Source organism: the organism of the source record quoted next, unplaced genomic scaffold (assembly GCF_019419815.1).
Source record: "Pyrus x bretschneideri cultivar Hongxiangsu unplaced genomic scaffold, Pyrus_bretschneideri_v1 Contig12, whole genome shotgun sequence".
Lineage (NCBI taxonomy): Eukaryota > Viridiplantae > Streptophyta > Magnoliopsida > Rosales > Rosaceae > Pyrus > Pyrus x bretschneideri.
Genome location: NW_025999413.1, coordinates 170253 through 192004, shown reverse-complemented (window position 1 = coordinate 192004; position 21752 = coordinate 170253). Strand labels below are relative to the sequence as shown.

General features: G+C 37.6%; 3 protein-coding genes across 6 annotated transcripts; all 3 read right to left on the bottom strand.

The window, feature by feature from the left end:
- Positions 1-251: 251 nt before the first annotated feature.
- Positions 252-4382, bottom strand: LOC125468182 (RING finger protein 10-like). 3 transcript variants are annotated; one of them, XM_048577697.1, is made up of 9 exons: positions 4121-4382; positions 3857-3909; positions 2430-3737; positions 2043-2131; positions 1689-1791; positions 1488-1592; positions 1283-1400; positions 819-995; positions 252-643 (listed from the first exon to the last, which is right to left on the bottom strand). In XM_048577697.1, the coding sequence occupies exons 1-9, from the start codon at positions 4344-4346 to the stop codon at positions 489-491; spliced, it is 2334 nt and encodes a 777-aa protein (XP_048433654.1). In that variant the 5' UTR covers positions 4347-4382; the 3' UTR covers positions 252-488. The 3 variants fall into 3 exon arrangements, with proteins under 3 accessions (XP_048433654.1, XP_048433653.1, XP_048433655.1); XM_048577696.1 differs by having other exon boundaries at positions 252-646; positions 4121-4381; XM_048577698.1 differs by lacking the exon at positions 3857-3909 and having other exon boundaries at positions 252-646; positions 2430-3814; positions 4121-4253.
- A 790-nt stretch (positions 4383-5172) lies between these two features.
- LOC125474241 (probable alpha-mannosidase At5g13980) lies at positions 5173-13359 on the bottom strand. Its single transcript, XM_048577695.1, has 30 exons — positions 13200-13359; positions 12846-13103; positions 12667-12750; positions 12373-12461; positions 12111-12285; positions 11871-11990; positions 11591-11674; positions 11421-11492; positions 11213-11326; positions 10856-10956; positions 10678-10771; positions 10418-10585; positions 10238-10327; positions 9852-9917; positions 9687-9743; positions 9182-9401; positions 8919-9058; positions 8665-8745; positions 8438-8497; positions 8279-8350; positions 8103-8150; positions 7887-8006; positions 7350-7415; positions 6771-6883; positions 6579-6663; positions 6300-6410; positions 6110-6205; positions 5889-5936; positions 5679-5747; positions 5173-5599 (listed from the first exon to the last, which is right to left on the bottom strand). The coding sequence occupies exons 1-30, from the start codon at positions 13227-13229 to the stop codon at positions 5372-5374; spliced, it is 3159 nt and encodes a 1052-aa protein (XP_048433652.1). The 5' UTR covers positions 13230-13359; the 3' UTR covers positions 5173-5371.
- A 466-nt stretch (positions 13360-13825) lies between these two features.
- LOC125474240 (alpha-mannosidase At3g26720-like) lies at positions 13826-21734 on the bottom strand. 2 transcript variants are annotated; one of them, XM_048577692.1, is made up of 27 exons: positions 21205-21734; positions 20950-21124; positions 20735-20854; positions 20515-20598; positions 20359-20430; positions 20137-20250; positions 19907-20007; positions 19734-19827; positions 19466-19633; positions 19279-19368; positions 18737-18802; positions 18578-18634; positions 17999-18218; positions 17743-17882; positions 17405-17473; positions 17243-17314; positions 17048-17119; positions 16574-16621; positions 16351-16470; positions 16013-16078; positions 15496-15608; positions 15275-15359; positions 14929-15039; positions 14761-14856; positions 14612-14659; positions 14436-14504; positions 13826-14342 (listed from the first exon to the last, which is right to left on the bottom strand). In XM_048577692.1, exons 1-27 carry the CDS (start codon positions 21594-21596, stop codon positions 14127-14129), a joined length of 3078 nt encoding a protein of 1025 aa, XP_048433649.1. In that variant the 5' UTR covers positions 21597-21734; the 3' UTR covers positions 13826-14126. The 2 variants fall into 2 exon arrangements, with proteins under 2 accessions (XP_048433649.1, XP_048433650.1); XM_048577693.1 differs by having other exon boundaries at positions 17255-17314.
- Positions 21735-21752: the final 18 nt, after the last annotated feature.

The window sequence follows — 21752 nt, the reverse complement described above, 5'->3', positions numbered from 1 at the left end:
GTTGTGCATCTTATCTTCTTTTATGTACGTTTATTCGCTCTTACTCATAAACGGATATCGTACTTCTCAAAAAATATATGCATATATATATATATATATACTTGGGAGACACCTGTGTACTTTTTTTTTCTATTTTTCAACTTTAAAAATCAATTAATTAAAAATTATAGCGGTTCCAATTTGTAAAACATTGGCGACATTTTTGCATCCTTTGCACGCGCATTTAGACAAAAGAAAAATATAAGAAGCGCTTTGAAACAAGACTTACAATTATTCAGCCTCTCTAGTATGGATTTCTCAAGATGAAAAACAGAATAGCTAGAAAAAGAAACAAAAGAAAAGAAAAGAGGGTAAGGATTTCAGAAATGGTTCTTGTTTTTCCATCTACCCCATTATACATAATGGTCATACATTCACTGACTTTCGTGTCATCAAAGGTTTATGATACAAGACGACACCATCATGGTACTCGAGGTTTTGACAAGTCATCAGTAGCGTCGACCACCAGCTGTTGACAAAAGGACTCGACTCTGTTTCCTTCCCTTCTTTCCCGAATCATTTATCTTGGGCGGGTCCATATTTTCACCAGGCTTAGCTCTGGAGATTATATTAGCAAATGACGTAACACCCGCATTCTGGGTACCTGCTGCCAAAGAAAAAAATGAAACAAGGTTGAGCAACCACAAACTCTCGAGATACAACATACTATTATCTTAGTATGACCCTGATCAAATATCCCTCAGCTACAAGAGATTTGATTGCATACACATTATCTCAAGCACAAAAAGCAACCTGTATAACAAGATTCTGATAAATACCATTTGTCTTGGGAGAGACTCTCCCTGCATCATCCCCATTCAGAGAATTGGTTCCTTCTAGTTTCAGGGCTGGAGAATCGTGCGCAGCAGCAAAACCAAGCCTTGTGACACTTGAGAAGAGCTTCCTTTCCCCAACAACAGGAGAGCTTGAAGATGTCGCTGTAGAACTTCCCAAAGCTGAACACAGGAAGCATATGAACAAAATAAACTATTAAATGATATTTAACATAAGACCGCAGTATGTACAAATATGTATCTGCAAACTTCAACAAGAAAGATTAATAATTAATTTAACAACTTAGAGCACCCATGTATGCCTCACCATACTCCAAATTTGTTTTTCCTTATTTGAACAATAAATTTATTCCAAATCAATCCAATGCTACTACTTGAGCTGACTAAATATACCTACAAAGGGTCATGCGTCTAAAGATATACAACATATACAAGGAACACTAAATTACCCTCGAAGTCATCCATGGAGAATGTAGGGGATCCATCATGAAAGGACTGTCCATAACCTGCTACTATGGGGATGGGATATGCCACGGTAGATTCAGCCTTCATTTTCTCCCTTTGCTCCTATAAATAGGAACAGCATATAATTTTACAGCATGAACAAACTACTGTTATTTTTACAGTCTATAATGAAGAAGCAATTAATAATACCTTCCTAGCAAGTTGTTTCCTCTGCTTTTCACGCTTCTTTATGTCTTCCATAAAGGGAGACAAGGCATCAGGAGACAATAACTCACTCAGATCAATCTCACAAAACTGAAATTTGAAAGAATTATGATGAGATACTATACACAGCCTGCAACAATAATGCTCTTATAGTGTGACCTCACACAGATCATGCATCAAAGGTACCTGGAGTATTGTTGTTAAAGAAAAATGACTCAAGTAGCGGTAGCGCCTCCTCATAGCTTCTGTCTGAGTCACTGTCTCCAATTGCAAAATTTTTCCACTTATCCTGCAATAACGAATTAGACCCATTTTCACATTTCAGTTGATATAAGAAGACCCCATAGTTAATAAAAGGGCACTCCCCATCCCCCTCCCCTCTTTTAATGCCGCACTTGCAAATACCATACCGAAATTTTCAGACAAGTACAACGGTAAAGAATATGCATCCTATAGAAGAAAGAATAAAGGGGGGCTTTGCCATTGATTTTGCATAGTCTATGCATACAGCAGAAACAATCAGCAAGCTTTTGACGATACCTGTGTGGTAGCATATCATGGCTCCCATAATGGTGTAGCAGGCATTTCATGTTCAATGGATGAAGAATGATGTGCTGACCATCAGCTACCTGATATAGAGACATAAAATATTAATAGCAAAACCACATTGAAATCTCTCCTCAATCTAAAGGTTCAAAGACAAAAAGAAGCAAATGACCGACTAACACACCAAATACAAACCAGTAGGAATATAAATGAAAGCAATTTTAAAAAGTCAAGCAACTGTCGCAAACAAGACAAAGATAGTTGCAACTATGCACAGCAATGAGCAGTTTAGTAAAATGCCAGATTACTTCCCCAAAAAACAACCGAAGAAAATAATTGCAATAAGAAAAATGGGAAACATGATATCTATTTATCAGTCACCTGGTAGAAATTGTATGATTCCTTCTCCTTTACAATTCCAGAGTCATGTAAGTCCCCTCGAGCACTCTTGCTTTCATCATATGAAGAAGACAAAACATTTTCATGGCCTTCCAATGATTCAGCTGCATCCACAGAGTTGTCAGAACAAGTCCCATCATCCGACTTCTCCAGAGATAAATTGTCTGAACGCTTATTATGGTCATAGACTTCATTGGATGGATTTGCAAGTCCAAATGTAGATGCTTCAGTGTTACCATTCGCAGAATTTTCAGTTGACAAGATAGAACCACTATTATGATCATTATATATACAAGATTTATTACTGTCGCTAGCCCGGTGCTCGTTCCAATATTTCTTCCTCTGTTCTAATTGTTCCATTGCAGCACATACATATGGAAGCTTCTCTATGTCATCAACAAGCCCCGACTCTGCCCTGACCAACCAACCATCTAACTCTGATATCGCTTTTCTGACTGCAAGATCTACATCTGATGTAAATGTAAACTTTGAAAAGGGGTCATAGCTTTCATCACCACAACCTCCAACGGCATCTTTCTCTTGTTTACTTTTATGGGATAAAGTAAATGAGTCCTTTTGTCGACTAAGAAGCATAAACTCTATTGTATCACCAACACAATACTGCTTGACATTCTCCACGAATAGAGTGTACAAATCCTTAGGTGATATCATCACAAAACACAACGGGCATCTTTTCCAGCAGTCTCCTTTATGATCCTCCTTCCCCATCAGCAAGTATTGCAGAATACATGGGAAACAGAAAATATGTCCACATGAGGTTATCTGCGGACAAAGAGGATATTCCAGACAAATGGGACATTGAACCACAGTTGGGGTGGAATATCTCACGCAAATGATGTCCTCCCATTGTAACATCTTGTCTGGATCCATCGATTCAGCTGAGTAGTTTCCTGAATCTAACACCACAAATTTGTAGTTAGCCTGAAGAAATAAATCTTTATTGTAAGGCTTCCTCTTTTGCTGCCTTCTTGTTGGAGGAGGAGGAGCTCTACGCTGAGGACGAGCTATGGGGTCATAATAAAAATTCAACAAGTGGTTGCCATTCATTAGCTGGGCTTTCCTTCCTGTTTGATGAGTGGAGTTTCCATGAGAAGCAGCAGATCCGATACTTTGTTCAGTTGAACCACAACCAAAGGTTCCTGATCTTTTCCCTCTAGACCAGGGTGATCCAACCCCTCGTCCACCTCCACCAGAGTGACACTGTGAATGTGTCTTGTGGTGGTTATTAGGTAAAGTCTTGTTACACCCAGGCATCCCTAACTCAATCACCTAGATAAAGGACAAGGAATGACCAAAGATTGAAAGTCATTACTCAATGGCTCTCTCAGATCATACAAGCGTGGGTGCTGCAGAAAAAACGAAAGGTTCAAAACATGAAGTCAATATACCTGCTGGGAAGATCCACCAGAATCTTCTGCAGCCGGTGCCGGTGGTGATAGGCCTGCAGACGAATAATTTAAACAACATTCTATTTCAAATAGTAAAAATCAAACACCTTCGAGCAGAGGGAAGATCAATAATTGACTCCAAACTGCTGCACTCATCCAAAAAAAGATTGATTCTTCCAATTTGCTCAAATTCTAGGGTTTTAATTTTCTAAGAAACAAAGCAACGGGATAAGAAACAGATTGAAGAAGTTGAAAATCAGATACCTCCAGTAGCGGAGGAGCTAGATTGAGAGTCGGAGATCCGAAGCGAACCAAATGTGAGAATTTGGCGGGAGGGATCCGGCGGAGACAGCGACTGGGGCTGAGATTGAGAAAGGGAAAGGTGACGGTGGCGGTGGCGGTGTCCATGTTGGGAGTTAGGGTTTACAGAGGGAGCTGAAGAGGCAGATGACGATATAGATCCTTGGTCTTGGTTGGGCAAGATGGACATGAAAATTCTTCCAAAAACACTTTGTTCTTCTTTTCGCTAATCGGCTCGCAAGTCACGCATTTGCCCATCCCCTTTTATTATTTTCTTGTATTTATTGGACAGCGCAATTACGCGCTAGAGGACCCCACCCGCCTATCTCTCCTTGAGCATCTTCACCGAATATAGGGTTCGACTTCGACCACCGCTACAATTACAATTTAACCCCTGGGCTTAGATGGCTTTGGTAGATCTTTCCGAACCATTGCAGCTAGGGTCCTTAGACTTTTCGGAAGCATGTTGCCTTGTTCGGTAGTTATATACCGGATTTCAATCTAATTTCCGGTAGGGTTATGTCGAAAGGCTCCAACAAGTATTATTACTATTATTTTAGGGGGACTGATTACAATACTTATATGTATTTAATACAAACACCACTTAATAGTTAGATATGTTTGATGTGATATATGTACTTAATATAACTACAATCTGACCATAAAGATGGTGAATGAATTAAATACAAGTAGATATTATAACCAAATCTTATTTTGTATGATAATAAGCCTTCTTGTTATGTGTTAGTGATTATTTTCTTTAATTTTAAGATACTTTTTGTAGACTTTATAGATATGGCGCATAAGGATAGTCTCATGTGCGCCCTACAGCCTCCTCTAACAGAGGCCAAAGCATGTTGGATAAGATGGAGGCCGAAGAGGAGCAAACTTGTGAGCTATTTACTGAGGAGGGTAGGCGACATCCATTTCTTCGACCTCCTCAAGATCAATCTGCACTCAGGAGTTTCAAAAGTCACATAGCAGCTACTATATGCCACAAGTTAACAAGGTATCCATGTCGCTTGCAATAGTAGCTTAGCTAACTCGATACTTAGTCCAACCTCGTTTCATAAAACCACATGGCTCCATGATTTTTATGTTTTTTGTCCAACAGTACAAACATAACTCAAAAGTCTATTTACATGACAGCAAAAGTCCAGGTCTCCAGATGCCAAGGGCCTCTCAAGCCTCCACAACATTTTCAACCTCATTAGGTTAGGCATCAAATAAATAACGATGGAAGCTTTGGTTAAACTCAATGAGAAAAGTTCGGATTTCCATTGGCGCAAGTTCCACAACCAGTTTCGTAGGATCAACAGGTCCACCCCTCGAAACCTTTGCTTCTGATGAAGAGCCTTCTTCCACCTTCCAATTGAGTCTCTTTTTCTCCATTTCTGTCCGTTCTTGATTTGCCGACAAATTCATCTCTGTAAGTTTACCAATCTGTACCAGAAAAGCACAATATTATAAGAAAGGGGTTCTACAATGAACTCTGGTTAATGTTTGTGGCTCATTCTTTTACCTTCTTCCTGGGGAAGAGCTGCTTCAACTCTACATTTGTCATTACAGAAAGATCCCTCTCCTCTCCAATCTGAGCTCCATTTTGAACAAGAAAAAACAATAGTAGTAAATAAAATGTGGAGGATCAGAAGTGAAGAGTACTTTATAAACAAATGAACGAAGTACTAGAGCAGATATAGATTGTTGAGTAGAACGAGTGAGAAGTTAGAACCTCATATAAATGTGCTAATCGAAGGAGAACTTTTCCATCATCAAGCTCCTATGGAAATTAAAGAAAACAGGATATCACAATTCTGTTTTCTCCTGCTACCGTTATGGTTTCGAATTTCAATTCAATATTCTAGGAAAGTTAAATTGGATACCTAATCCAGATAAAATTATAATGAAAAAGCTAAAGAGAAATATCTGAAATTCTAGATAAGCCCCAAGTACCTGAAGAGTTATAAGAGCGACATTATCAGGTAAACTGTACGAGGAACCAACCCCTGAAAATGTGGTTACATGAGAATTCTTCCGGTTATCTCCATCCTACAGAAAGGGAGTCGCCTATTATTGAGCAGCTCACAAGACTAAAATAAAACTTACATGTCTTTATGTTTTTTTTTGTATTTTATAATTTCACCTGTTCAGAAAAAGCTAGTAAAAGAGGGGAATATATCTCCTGACCAAAAGTACGACGCCACTTGGCACCTTCTCCCAGGGGATCGATTCTGAAATAAAATTTTCCTTGGATCTGATAAGTTTAACAGAAGCAAGAGGTGGACACTAAAAGTTAGGCAACCTTAAACTCTTAGGATAGTCAAAATAGTTATACCACATCTAGATATGGTCGCAACCAAAACTCCAGTTTGGTCTATAACACCGCACGGTAGTCGTTGCAAAGCAGGTAGCATGTACTTACTCTTAGTCCACTGCAAACGTTGTCAATACAGACGGTTTCATTTAGAGCCTCTGCCACACCTCTTGAGTCATCAAGCAGTAGTCTCCTGTATGGTAAGAGAAACAAGGAAATCCCAATCATGACTTTAATCTGTATGCTTTATGAAATAGTTACATTCATGACTGTCGTTCTTATTTAAGAATAAAAACATGCCTGTGGAGCATCAACTCTATCTGTCCATCCACTGTGCTGGACCCTCCTACAGATCGGTCCACCAAAACCGAAAATTCTGTACTATTATCTTGCATGTATATCCCAAGATTAATCTGCAAGGACAACATGAAAAAAATGTGAAGATAATAAACTAGTACAACCCTCACCTATCCAATAGCAACCAGCTGGCAATGGAGCCTAAATTTGTACAAAAAAACATATGCATTTGATTTAGAAAATCTTAAGATGGAGAAATTATTATTCTATTTAAAAGGATATAGTGGAAATAGAACTATCATGTCTTCTAATTCATGAATTTCTACTAATTAAAGGGAGGGACCACAGTATTCTTTCAGCCATATGCACAACACTGTGTAAGTGCAAACCACATGTTGATACAAACTTCAACTCAGTTTGCTAATAAAACTGAAAGTTAATAAGAGCAACAGAAATAGCCCCCAGCACCCTGGGCAGAGTAAGTTATGGTACAATTGAGTATTAGAGAGTTGAGACAAGAAATATATAAGAAAAGCCACATAAAAAAAGAGGTTTACTTTGAGGAAGGAAAAATAAACATACTGGATAATAATTTCCAGCTATAGGTTGGTGCACTTTCAGGTCCCAATCTGTTCTATAGTCACGAATCTGCAAAAAAGAGATCCTTGCATTATGTTATGCCAACAATAAATCAACGGTGTAGGTACCAAGTAACATATAAATGATGAACTTTCCATTCATTTGATACATTTGAAGGACTAAACGATTTCCGTTTCGAATGATTTTTTGTAACGATGATCTTAAAATGAAGATTAAGATATTGAACGATTCTGATTACAAAATTTTTACAGTGAAGATACATTATTTGCACGTGGGGGAATGAACTCATCTCACCAAGGGAGGAATGCAAATAATTATTCATATTTTGTGAAAGATAAATTTTGAAAAGTGGGTTGGAGTGACAAATTTTTAAGGTAGAAATGTGCCAAATGGGTTAGCAAAGTACACTTGTATAGAAAAAAATTTGTTAACTCTTTTGGAGATGCTATAAAGTTTTGAGCATCAACATGATATCAAAACTACTAGATAAACCATTGTAAGAGCAAGTAACTAGTATACCCTTTTGATAAAATCACGCCCATTAGAATCAGTGTAGAACGTTTTGTTGGTAGCCATGGTAGTGGCCAGTTGAGTTACAACTTCTTTTCCAATTCCGTCATCAGTAGGTAATGGCCCAACCTGAAATTGCAAAGATTTTCAATGAATAGGCTTGATAATGATTTTCAATTTTTATTCCAACTTTCTTATTTTTTTGTCTTTATTTGATAAGCTTACAATAAACTCGACTTCAACATGCTCCTTCTCTTTGTGAATTCTGGTGACCTACACACACATCCAATGAAACATTACTGAGATTTTATTTTAGAACATAATAATGATGCTCCTCAGCCTGCAATAGAACAAAGAAACAAACATATACAGAGATGGCAAGCACTTGGCAAGCAAGGCACCTGATATATCCATGAATTAATACGTTGATGTACTTCATCTATTACTGGTCCACGCACGACAGTCAGAGAAGCCTGAAATATTAAACAACAGTTGCTAATCAACAATATCCCAACTTATGCCTGAGTCTAAACTATATTTCATAAGGTAAAAGAACACACCTTTTCTCCAGGTTTTATGAGAAACGTGCCATTTGGACGGAAAATATAAGCCCCAGCATTCTAGAAAAACAGAAAAAGAACAGTAAAACGTTTTATATTGAAACAAATAGATACCATAGAAAGGATCACTTAATCATCAGTTTTCAAGTCCTTCAAATTGAAAACATAAAAATAGAAAATAAGAAATATTGCAACAGGGCACAACTTCTATCAGCATGTATATATACCTGAGGAATCAGAGGAGCTTTATCATCACTGCCATTATATCCATTATAAAAACTGTAAGACTGTTCGACCAATTCTTCAACCTTCAAAAGAAATGAATAATTGAGTTAGCTACAACAATTTTTTCTTTCTATTTCATTGCCTTTTTTGGCAGTTGGATTAAGAGAGCTATCACAACGTCGATAACCTGACACTGAATCACACCAATCAAAAACAGATATATAGTAACTACGCAACTGTTAGGTGCATTACTTACCAAGCTTCTTCTATTGACATAATTGGTCAGTTTGCCTTGATTTGTAGAAAACGTGAGTTTCACATTTCCTTGACCAACTTCAATAGTGGACTCTTCCTTACTTTGAAATGTCTGTACAGATGATCTGGTGCAACCAGCACCTTTACCCAAAAGGGAAACAATCAATGAAAAATTAAGATTCCTAGCAAGAATAGATCCATCTATGCTCCCATTAACAAAAAAAAAAAAAAACTAATAATTTCAAAGCCGTTATAGGAGTGGACCTGCTCCTTTGGCAGCTGAGATAGTGTATGTGCTGAAACCGAGTGGTGGCACAGATACTGTAAATGCAAGCCAATAGTTTGGTGTCTTTGTTGGAGTTTGACCCAAGTATGCCTTAGCATAGTAGTTCCTTAAGCCCGCATGGGCATCATCTAGTGGGAGAAGCTGGGATTCAATTTCTCTTCCCTCAGAATCATGAACAGTGACATCTTCATTGATAACCTACATTATTCGTAAATATCACGAAGTGGGTTATTGATTATCAACTCGGTATTCACATGGGCTTGTTTCATTTAACAATATAAATTATAAAGTGGCCATTTACAGAACTTTAGGAACCCAAATACGCTAAGACTTCACAAACCCTGGTTAACATATAAACTCAATCTAGGCACTTGCAAGGATTTTCCTCCTTATGCTTATTTTTATTTATTTCTATATTAATGGAGAGGAAACACTAACACATTACACAAAGCACTAAGATAGAACTTGAAAGGAAGTACTCACAGGAATTCGAATTACATCATCCCTCTTCCATCCAAGGGAATTGTACACCACAACAACCTATAGACGAGAAACACCATCAGAAAATATATTTCACAGGGTGGAATATAAAGTCATACTTGGTTGATACACTTGAGAAGATGACATTAGATACTTTATTTTCCTTACCAATTGCTTCCCTTGGGATAAATTCACTTCTGATGCAGGGCAGTAGCTGATATTTAGAAGTGGGCACTGGAGAATCAATGAAAACAAAGTAAATGAAAAAGAAGAAAAGATGATAGAGAGATCAACTGTTCTTCTTAGCTTGAATTTGAAATTTCAATCATTGTTCTTCTTAGCTTGAATTTGAAATTTCAATCACTCTACTTCATTGTTTACGTTATAAAAAAATGCTTCTTTACTGGCGTAATCATCTTAAACAGAGTAATTAAATTCATCTCTGCTACTACCTCATACTAAAGTTCAAAATCCAAATTATCACCAGCCATTCAGTTGAAGGTCAAGTAACATGATATAAAAATAGCATAGCTTAGGGGCTCGTAATTAATTGCCTGTTGAAACTTTGTAGTTGGATCTACAGATCCAGTGTATGATGCAGACTCAACCAAGTGAGCAAGTGACGTAGCAACTACTTGCTCAGCCTGCACAAAGACAATGAACAAGCGAATGAAAAATTTGAGTTAAATAGAGTGAGGACTGAAAAGAACATTGATGTTAAAGCTAATTTGCACCTCCGTGTAGCCTATCGCCAATCTTTTTGCATAATCATTGGCAACATGCTGCTTCTCTGTACCACTGACTGCATCATGATGTTGCGCAATTGCTAAGGCATCTGCCAACGAGTCTGTGTTGGGCCCTGAACCAGTCCTTCCTTTAAAATATTCTAGTTGCCTGGCAGCCTTGTTATCCAAGAGAAACATACATATATGACGATCTGTCATCAAACTGGAAACACTAATTCATGATACATAGAAAAGTTACAAGAATATACCAAATAATAGCCACTCATTGCTCTAACGTAATTTTTCAAGGCTGGTCTACTTGTGAAGTACCCTGTCCAGTAAGCATTTGTACGATCTGCATAACTGGTATGGTGGATACTTCAGTTTCTACAGTACGGTTAGTTGATATGTCAAAGGGAAGATTAAAAAAATAAAATAAAAACTCACGGAAAGAAATCATCTGTCTTGATTGGCCATGATTCATTTGTAGCATACTTTGCATCCGTATATATGGATGGAGTAGAATACAGAGCATTAACAAGTCCATCCTTGGAAGTGCCCAAAAAAAGAAAATTGGATTTTAATCATAAAAGAAATCAACAAAAGTCATACAAGACAATTCCTAATCAGTTTACATCTTTGGACAGATTGTCTTTTGGGAGGGGGGTAGATAAACAAGGTAATAGACTGAAATAAATATCCAGTTTATCATTTTAACTTAGATATTTCCTAGAGGCATTAAAAGTGAGACTAATAATTTTATAAAACCAGCTCAGAATCATTAACGCACCAAGCAATTATTACCTTGTTGACATAATGAATGAGCTTGTCCATTTGTCGGAACCATGTGTGTGCATACTGATACTTGAAATCTGTTCCCATGGTCCACATTATATGATTTGTTCGAGTTATGTTAGCCTGAGAATAAGTAATTGTTGTCAGCCACTAAAATAATGCCCCATATGATAGAAAAAAGAAAAGAGCATTGGCCGACGATAACCAGGAAACTTACCTGTGCTACTGCAGCAGCAACAAAGTCATTAACACGATCTTGAACATTGTAATCAAACAATGTGATGTCATCCTTCAACAGAATAGCAATTAAGTTTAACAATTCAAACAAGCAAATATTCAATAAACCAAAGGAAATTAAAAAAACTTGTCTATGAATCACGATGTTACCTGAACAACTGGGGAATCATCATTAACTTCAAAGTAGAAACCAGATGGAGGCTCATAGTTCTCTGGGAATGCACCAGAAAAAATCTGCAACAGTTTAGAAGAATAACAAAGTTAGTCAGCACAGAAAATATCTTCTGGTGCCAAGAAAGAAAAAAAGAAAACTAACAATACTAATGTTACATAACGACTAAAGGGAAACATATCCATCATGATATGCACAAGTCCAGAATCCCAGTTGTAAAAATGCTATATAAAACAAAAAGCAATCTTAGTTCGTCACCTGAGCAGATGAACTGAGACTCTTCGAACCCCGCCAAACAAATTCAAGGCTCTTCTCAATTTTGCGCTTAGCCCTGTCCTGGTAATCTATTCGCCCGAAGAAAAGTGAGTCAAATCCAACCTACATCAACACCAAAATGTTGTCCACGGTAAAAATGCTCTGGCCAATTTCAGAATGCCGTACTCTTTGCATAGAAAAAAGAAATTTTGTGTTCAAAGGTAAAGCCAAAGGCGTGCTTACTTCTGCTCCCAACATGTAAGCCTGGACAGCCGAATGCCCAAATGGGTCAATTTGCCAACCAATTCTTGGAGTCACATCAAATTCCCTTTTAATAAAGCGATGCCCTAGAGTCGTCTGATCTATCATATCAATATAATGTGTTGCAGCCTCATCATGCATGCACATTCCCCCATTTCTGAAGCAACGGTAAAAAATAAAAAAGCGTTAATACCAAAAGAATGAAAAGAGACCTGCTAATGCAGTTTTTGGCATGTTAGATTACATGAACTCTAATTGACCCGAGGTGACTAGCTGCTTGACTATACTCTGGACGGAGTCACTCTGATCTCTCCACCACCGCTGGAAGAATGCCTGCAATACAATGCATTGATTAAGCAGCAAGACATACAAGTTACATATGTTATGTAATCATCTTGCAGTAAGTACCAAGTGCCAGTTTTTAACCGTGGATATATAAACTGGGTAAGATTGGAGGTACGGTTACAATTTAGAATCAAACAATTTGGAAGCGGAAGCAGCAGCAGCAGCAAGTAAAGAAAGAGAGAAAGAGGGTTGCCTGTTCGACATAAATGAATTTGCGATTCTTGTCAGCCAGCAGAGCAGGAACCAAAGAATCCAACACATTTTGCACGCAAGCCCCCTATTATCCGTCCGTTGAAAATATGAAATCAAATCATCAGAAGAAACAAACAACCCTCAGAGAGTCCATAAGAAACATTCAAAACGCCTGAATACCTGGATGGAATTGTTGGAGCCAACATAATACTGATCAACGGTCTTTAACCAGCCAACGTCGTCGTGGGTGTGAGGGACCAAATGGACATTGATTTTGCCGGGGACTATGCCTTGGGAAGTGTCGTATGCAATAAACTTGGAGTCGGCGACAAGAAATCCGACGAGCAACGTAAGCAAGCACAAGAGGGACGGAGTCGCCGCCATTAGCGGTAGCACTGGCAAAGCTCTTCTCCTCCGATGAAGGTCAGCTCCCAGCAGCTGCTCTCAAGAGTAAAAAAGTGATTAATTTCCAGAAACAAGAGCAATTGAGAGTTATTAACTTCAGAGCATGGATGGATAGTGCTATCTACACACAAGAGTCGCCGCCGCAAAAATGAACAGCATTCACACCGTCGAAGAGAGAAGGTAGAAGTCAGAGAGAAGATCACTCGCTCATCGATCTACCTGCCATTTCTAATTTTCCAATAATGCTACTCAACGTGTTTCTGTCTGACTTTTCTAATCATTTCAGAATTATTTTTTAATTGAAGTGTACCCTCTTCTACTCTACTCTATCACTCCTGTGTGGGTCATTACTAATGGGATGGCCCATGACTGGTTACTATTTACTATTTCAATTCGGATAAGGAGATTCTATTTCTTAGTTTTCAAATACATTTTTTTCACTTCAAAAATCAAAACTTCGAGAAAGGGTAGGACTTGGACACTCACTGTTAAGTATTTACTATGTTTTTTTATTTTTTTATTCAATGATATTTTAACGCCTATTTTATTATTTACTAATTTTTTTTCAACTTTAAAATAAAAAACACGTAATACTTTTTAATTTGATCAAATCAGAAGGTGGGTACATACATTGTGGGTATTCAAATATTATACCAATAATTTTTCTTAGAATTAAAAAAAAAAACACACACACACACACGGACCTTTTTCTAATTGGCCAAATTAAAAAATGCATAATAAAGTACTCACTGTAGTAAGTATTAACTAGCAATATTTGATTTGGAACTTTTCACTTTAACAGATGTCACTTATCAATTTTTCACTCACAAAACAAGACATTTAAGCACTCTCAAACAAAGGTTCCAACTTGTTTTTAACATATTGTGGAAATTGAACCAAACTACCAGTCTCCCTTCATATATAGAGATTCTTATTACGCTACAGATACATTTACTAAACAACTCTACAACAAGGACTGAGTGTCCCTTGGAACACTGAGACACCCTCAAAACGCAACTCCGATGCAATTGTACGAGAGGCACAAAAGCTTCATTTTCACGAACCGTACGTACGGAGGTGATCAAAGTCGACAATGAAAGTGCGTATTTCCATTGGGGCTAGTTCCACAACCAGTTTTGCAGGGTCGACAGGTCCACCCCTCACAACCTTGAACTCTTGGTCGGAACCTTCTACTTTCCATACTAACCTCCTCTTCTCCATCTCGGATCTTTCTTGATTGGCCGACAAACTCATCTCTGTCACTTTGCTGATCTGAAAAATAATAGAACCAAGTTAATCATTCACTAAAAAGAAAGAGCATTCAATTTCAGTACTGGGAATCAAGTGCTTATCCATTGCTTTTACCTTCTTTGTTGGGAACAACTTCTTTAGTTCCACATTCGCCAGTACAGAATAGTCTTTGTCTTCTCCAATCTTCAAATATATCAAACAGCCACAAAAATTATGAATTCGAATATCTAGCACTGAAGTGAAAACTTAGTGCGAACTAAAACCAAAAAGAGTAAAAGAGAAAGTGAGACCTCATATAGGTGAGCCAGCCGGAGGAGAACTTCACGATTTTCAAGTTCCTGCAATGTTCAGAAAAGCAACAAACCATATTACAATATTGAGTAGAGTGGAGTGGAGTACTGATATCAGAAATATGCCCATAATGCATCCTCTGAAATACCTGGAGTGTTATGACAGCAGTATTGTTTGGTAAAGCATAGGAAGGATCAATTCCAGAGAAAGTCGATGCATGAGAATTCACCCAATCATTTCCATCCTGCAAGAAGAAATTTCGCCATTTGAGCATCGTGGCATAATAGCACTTGATCAACTTCAAGCACTTCCTCACCTGTTCTGTGAAGGCCAAAAGAAGCGGAGAATTTATCTCTTGCCCAAGCGTGCGACGCCACTTAGCACCTTCTCCAAGATTATCGATCCTCACATAAAAGTTCCCTTGGATCTGCACAATTGCATTTCGCCAATATGATTTCTATATCATGTTATGCTGAAGAAAACTGTTGAATGGAGAATGGAGGAAGAGGTCTTTCTTTGAATGCCAGCTCTAAACTAATTGTCTTTAAAAAGATCCGTACGATTGAATGTCAAATTTTTCCCATCCCAAGCTGGTGGGGTAAAATAATAATTATATGCTATGATAAACATGCTTGGGGATGTAGCTCAAGAGGTATACTTACAGTTAAACCTTCACACTTCTCAGGGATGCAAGCTGTTTCATTCAGTACCTCACCAACACCTCGGGTATCATCATGAAGCAACCTCCTACAAAACAACAGAAGCATACTAGAGATAACGACAATGCAAGCAATCCTAATAATTTAAGTAATATGCATTACAGTAGAATAACAAGCATTATATTTATTTCCTCAAATAGAAAGAAAGCAAAATCCATGGACACCTGTGGAGCATCAGCTCTATTTGACCATCTACTAAGCTAGTTCCTCCCACTGCACGATCAACCAAGACTGAAACTTCCGTACTGCCATCTTGAACATAAATTCCAAGATTAATCTGAAAAAATGATTAAAGGAGAAAAAGTAAAAAAGATGAGAAGAATATCAGATTCAAGTCAAGCTCAAATGGGGTTAACATAAATGAGAGAGGGATGGCATGGAGTGGGTTGGCTCTTGCGTTAAAGGTTTAATCCTACCGAAATCAACATCTTTGGTTTATATAACCTGAAACAACACTTAATCACTTGAGCCAAGCTACATCGTGTACCATGGGATTGGATTGGATTGAAAATTGTATTACAATGTCAAGCTTAAAAGTTTAATTTAACAGGCCATAGGTAGCTTTTGGCTTAACCGAGGAAATAGAGAGCAAGAGATCCTCTAATAGTAATGCATACTCCAGTTATATGGACTGCAATCATAATAGATCAAAGTTGAAGTGTGCCACAGAAGGAAGCATACAGGGTAATAGTTTCCAGCTATTGGTTGGTTCACTTGTAGGTCCCAATCTGTCCTGAAATCTCGAACCTGCCAGTCATTTGAAAGGAATAAATTAAGTTACCCTGAAACACTTTTAATCCAAAACAAACTTAATGCATAATGCAGCTTCCAAGATATCACTAGTGGGTTATCCATCCATGAAATTTAAACTTGGCAAAATAGACAGGTTAAGAATTATTGTGAGAACATCAAAATAGGATGTTCCTGTATTTGTCACAGTGATAAATAATGCAACTAAAACTTCCAAGACCACAGTATATCAAACAATAAGATCTAAGCGGTAACAAGTATCAAAATACCCGTTTAATGAAGTCCCGGCCGTTAGAATCTGTGTAGAATGTCTTATTGGTCTTCACGGCTGTTGTAATTTGAGTTGTGATTTCCTTCCCAATCCCATCATCCACGGGTATAGGCCCGATCTAAAGTGATGAACATAACAGTTAAAAAGACAAGTTCTATAATAACCACAACATGAAAATTTGTTTATCTTTTAACTACATCAGTACACAACCGTAAACTTACAGTGAACTCAATTTCAGCATGATCCTTTTCCTTGTACACCCTTGTAATCTGTTTGTGCGTGGCATTATGTTAATATAAGTACCAACTTGTTCTGCAATAATTACTATCCAAAAAAATTTGAACAAGTGCCCTTCCTCAGTAAAAACTCACTCACTCTCGTATTGTTTAAGTGTCGTGCAAGCACCAAAAAGAAGAGTATTATAGGATCAAATAAAACCATTACACTAAAGTTCACCTATTCAAATGGAAAATTGCAAAACCTCAATTAATGTACATTGCATGACACCCAAAAGATTTTTGATCAAGGCACCTACGTAAACTTTTTACAGAATTTCTCATGCAAATGAAAAAAAGAGGAAAATCTAGAGTAAGGACCATAACATTTGTCTCTTAATTAATTGAAACTGCAAAAGTTAAGAAGGTCTGCTGATAAACATAGAGCATCAGCCACATTTTCTTTGCCAATTGAATCACCTGAGATACCCATGGATTGAGCTGTTGATGTACTTCGTCTAGAACTGGACCCCGCATGACAATTAGAGGAACCTGGAAAAAAGGTTAAAATTTTGCTTAACCTCAGTCATTCAGTTCATCTAAATTGAAAAAAAAAAAAAAAATCAGGAGCAAAAGATCATTCTTCATCAACAAAAAGTTTGGTCAAGTGCTAACATATTTGACTACCTTCCATTCAGACTGTATAGGAATTGTGCTATTTGGTCGAAACACATATGCCCCAGACGCCTTCAGAAAGAATTAAAATCCCAAATGATAATCAATCACAAAAATATTTGAAGTACAATGAAAGCTACAAGATATTTTGTATGTTACCACCTGAGGATCTTTGTCAGTCCCGTCATTTCCACTATAATAACTATATGATTGTTCAGCAGATGATGAAACCTTCAATTAAAAATATATTACATAACAAATGTTAGCATTATTGATACATCAATCAGAAAGTCGCATTAAGTGAAAATTAAGATTCAAAGACATACATACGAATGGGGGAACATGGAAAGGAAAAGGAAATGAAACTATAAACTTCTGCTTTTATGCAGTGTCAAAACTATGCAGTGAGCATGCTATTAGACTACAAAAGAGACACCAAGGGATAAAGAAAATGATATTAACTCAACATAAAAGTATGAGGAAAAAAAACATAAGCCTACCTTACTTCTGCTATTAACATAACGAGCAAGTTTTCCTTCATCTGCAGAATAATGCAGCCTTAAACTTCCTTTCCCAACTTCTATGGTCTTATTCATACTTCTCTCTAACGAGTATACTTTGGAGACAGTTGAACCACGACCTTTATCTCAAAAGTAAAATGATATAAGATAACATGTTTTGCTAGTGTGACAGGGCAAGATAAATTTGTTCTGCTTTAGATGAACAATGCATTACAATGTAAGTGACATTACTAACCTGTCTGTTTTGCAATTGAGACAGTGTAAGAACTGAAACCAATTGGTGGTACTGTCACTGAAAATGCTAGCCAATACTTGGGTGGTTCACCTGGAGTTTTACCCAAATATGCTCTAACATAGTAACTCCTTAACCTCAAAGAAGCGTTTGATAGGGGTAGAAGCTGAGCTTCAATTTCTGTTCCACCGGAATCCTGAACAGTAACCTTTTCATAGGAAATCTGCAACAAATTTGTGTTGCAGTCAACCACATAGAAGTGACAATCAAATTTTAAGGTTATGTTAATTTCCAACAAGCACTGTAAAATTTAATCCATAAAAAAGATGGCTCTTTCAGATGATACAACATCTACATTTATCGGATTATTAAACCAAGTACAGAATGGTGACTGTCATCGTAAGTTGCTAGAAATGCACGTCATGGCTCTAAGAAAAGCAAAAAGATGATGGAAGATATGGACGATATAAGAAGACTTGATTAACATTAAAACTGTAAATAAGAGACAATGATGAGATATAATATCAATAAGCACATCGTTAAAGGTTAAAGGAAGAAAGAATAAGTAAAATTAGTACTCACGGGGATACGTATCACTTCTTCTCTCTTCCAACCAAGTGGATTGTAGACAACAACAACCTGCAAGGAGGATTCCGTATGATGTTAAAGTGGTATGAAAGGCCAGTTCTAAATCTTCAGTTTGACATAAGCATACAGCTTAAGAAGTTACAGTATGCTTACCAAATTTTTTCCATCAGACAAGACAGCTTCTGATGGAGGACAATAACTAATATTTAGGAGAGGACACTGCCAACAAATCAATAAGCTGGATTAAATAGATGCTCAACTCAGTTCTTGGAAAATAATGTACAAAAGAGATTTCGTAAGTAAAGTTATGATCTTATAAAAAAAATAGTAACGTTATGACAATTGGGAAAGGGGTCATTTGAACTTGGTATCTCCTGTTCACAGGAGAGGTGTGGCTACCAACTGGTTTATGTCCTGGCCCTGTCAAATTTTCACCAAAATACCAAAAAAAAAAAAAAAGGATATAATGTTTCAAATGCCTTTTTACCCCTTGTGGATAAGGATTTGCTAGCATAGTATGCATAAAAGATACACATGCACATACAAGTTTTAAATTAAACCACTGTACGTAGTTTGTCTACTCTTCCAGTGCACAAACTTTTCAAATTTCACTTTTTTTTATAAAGAGTCAGTGCACACACTTTTCAACCTTCAGAGTATAAAAGAAATTCATGCTAAGTTTAAAAATATATTGCCTGTTGAAAATTTGTGACAGTTTGCTCCTGTCCGGATCTTGATTCTGACTTGGAAAGGTAAGCAAGAGAGGAAGCAACCACCTTTTCAGCCTATATGAATATATGATTTACATATTAAATTAAAATAAATACCAACAACGATAAGAAAAAGTGTAATGGGAACATTGGAAGAGAAAGTGACTTTGACCTGTAAATAGCCTATTGACAGACGCATTGCATAATCAGCAGCAACATGCTGTCTTTCTGTACCACTAACTGCATCATGATGTTGAGCAATAGCCAAAGCATCAGCTAATGCATCAGTATTTTGTCCAGAATCAATTCTGCCTTTAAAGAATTCCAATTGCCTAGCTGCCTAATAGCAGAACAAGGAAAGCAACAATGGTTAGAAAACCTATAAGGACCAACCTACTTGAAACTAGAACCACATCACAAAAAGAGACGGGAGATCTTACCTGATAGTAACCACTCATACTTCTGACATAACCTTTAAGGGCTGGACGACTTGTAAAATAACCAGTCCAATATGCATTAGGTTTATCTGCATACCTGAAATTGGTACCTTTTAATACAAAGACATAGAAATGTATGATACGTAGGATTAAAAGGAAAGATTTGTTAAACTCACGGGAAGAAATCATCAGTTTTTAGAGGCCATTGTTCATTTGTTGCATATTTTGCATCAGTGTAGATTGATGGGGTTGAATACAATGCATTGACACGCCCATCCTATTTTCCAAATGAAATCAATTTTTCAAATTAGCATTTACAATCTCATAGTTTAAAGTCTGGGATGAAACAATATAAGCTTCAAGTCTTCTTGTTACATTCATTGTCTAGACGCTGTACTATAAGTACCTGATTGACATAATGAATGAATTTGTCCATCTGCCTGAACCATGAATTTGCATATTGATAGCGGAAATCTGTCCCCATGTTCCACATAATATGGTTTGTTCTTGTCACATTAGCCTAAAGGGGAAAAAAATTCTTTACTGAATGCAACTGATAATCAAGTAAGAGAAGCCAGAGGGAAAACAGAAAAACATTATAGTTGATACAATTTGTTTTAGGCCCTACCTGTGCTAAAGCAGCTGCAACAAAGTCGTTGACTCGCTCTTGAACATTGTAGTCAAACATGAGAACGTCATCCTTCAAACAAATTTCCCAAGTGAAAAAGGAGCTCGAGACTCAAGAAATAAAAAATGCGTTGTATGAACCTTTTATGAGACGTACCTGAATAGGGGGTGACACATCATTTATTTCAAACACGAAACCATCAGGGGGATCATAATGCCTGGGGAAAATGCCTGTGAAAATCTGCAATTGAATTTTGCAACACAGAGAGCCAATGAATTCTAAATAACTGAAAGTACATTTTTATAAATGCGGTTTAGGAACAGATGAAGAAAAGTGTGTTACAAGTTGAATACAGTGGAAATTAAAGAAAGATGACCTGCGAAGATGAAGCAAGGGATCTAGAACCCTGCCATATAAATTCAAGAGTCTTATCCCGGAGTCGCTTAGCTCTATCTTGGTAATCTATTCGAGCGAAAAAGAGGGAATCGAATCCTAACTGCAATGAGCATTGATTTTCTAGTAAGTTCCAATTGCAATAAGCCAATAAGCGATGATTGATGAAAGAACAAGTGGGTAGATTACATATCATACCTCAGCACCAAGCAGGTAAGCTTGAACAGCAGAGTGGCCAAAAGGGTCAATCTGCCAGCCGACTCGAGGAACCTGACCAAATTCTTTCAGTATAAATTGATGGCCTAAAGTTGTCTGATCAATCAAGTCCATGTAATGCGGGGTGGCCTCGTCGTGCATACACATTCCTCCATTTCTTCAATACCCAAACCAAAAAATGCTTCTAAGAATTTAACAATTGAGTTTAAAAAAATGTGCAAAGAAAGAAATATTTACATGAACTCGAGCTGACCAGAGCTGACCAGCTCCCTGACTTTAGCCTTCAAGGCCGGGCTTTGCTGTCTCCACCATCTCTGAAAGAATGCAATCTCGACATAGATGAACTTCCGATTCTTCTCTTCCAGCAAGGCCGAAATTACAGAGTCGAGGACGTTCTGAACGCAAGCGCCGCGAATTGAGTTGTTGGCGCCTACGAAGTACTGGTCAACGGTCTTAAGCCACCCGACGTCGTCGTGAGAGTGGGGAACTAAATGAACATTGATTTTTCCGGGGACAATTCCGCCCGTCGTGTTATAAGCTATGTACTCCGATTTTGCTCCCGGTAACCCAGCCAATAAGACCGCCGTCGCCGCCGTGAACAGCAACAACGCCGTAGCGGTAGAAGCCATATACTGAAATTATTTTCTCAGAGATTGCCTGAAAGAGCATATCAATAAGCGATCGGTCTCTCTTGCTTCACCGGAAAGCGAGAACTTCTTCTCTTGTCTTGTACCGGAGGTCCGGCACATGTCATTTTAATGATGATGATCATGAAAGTGATGGTT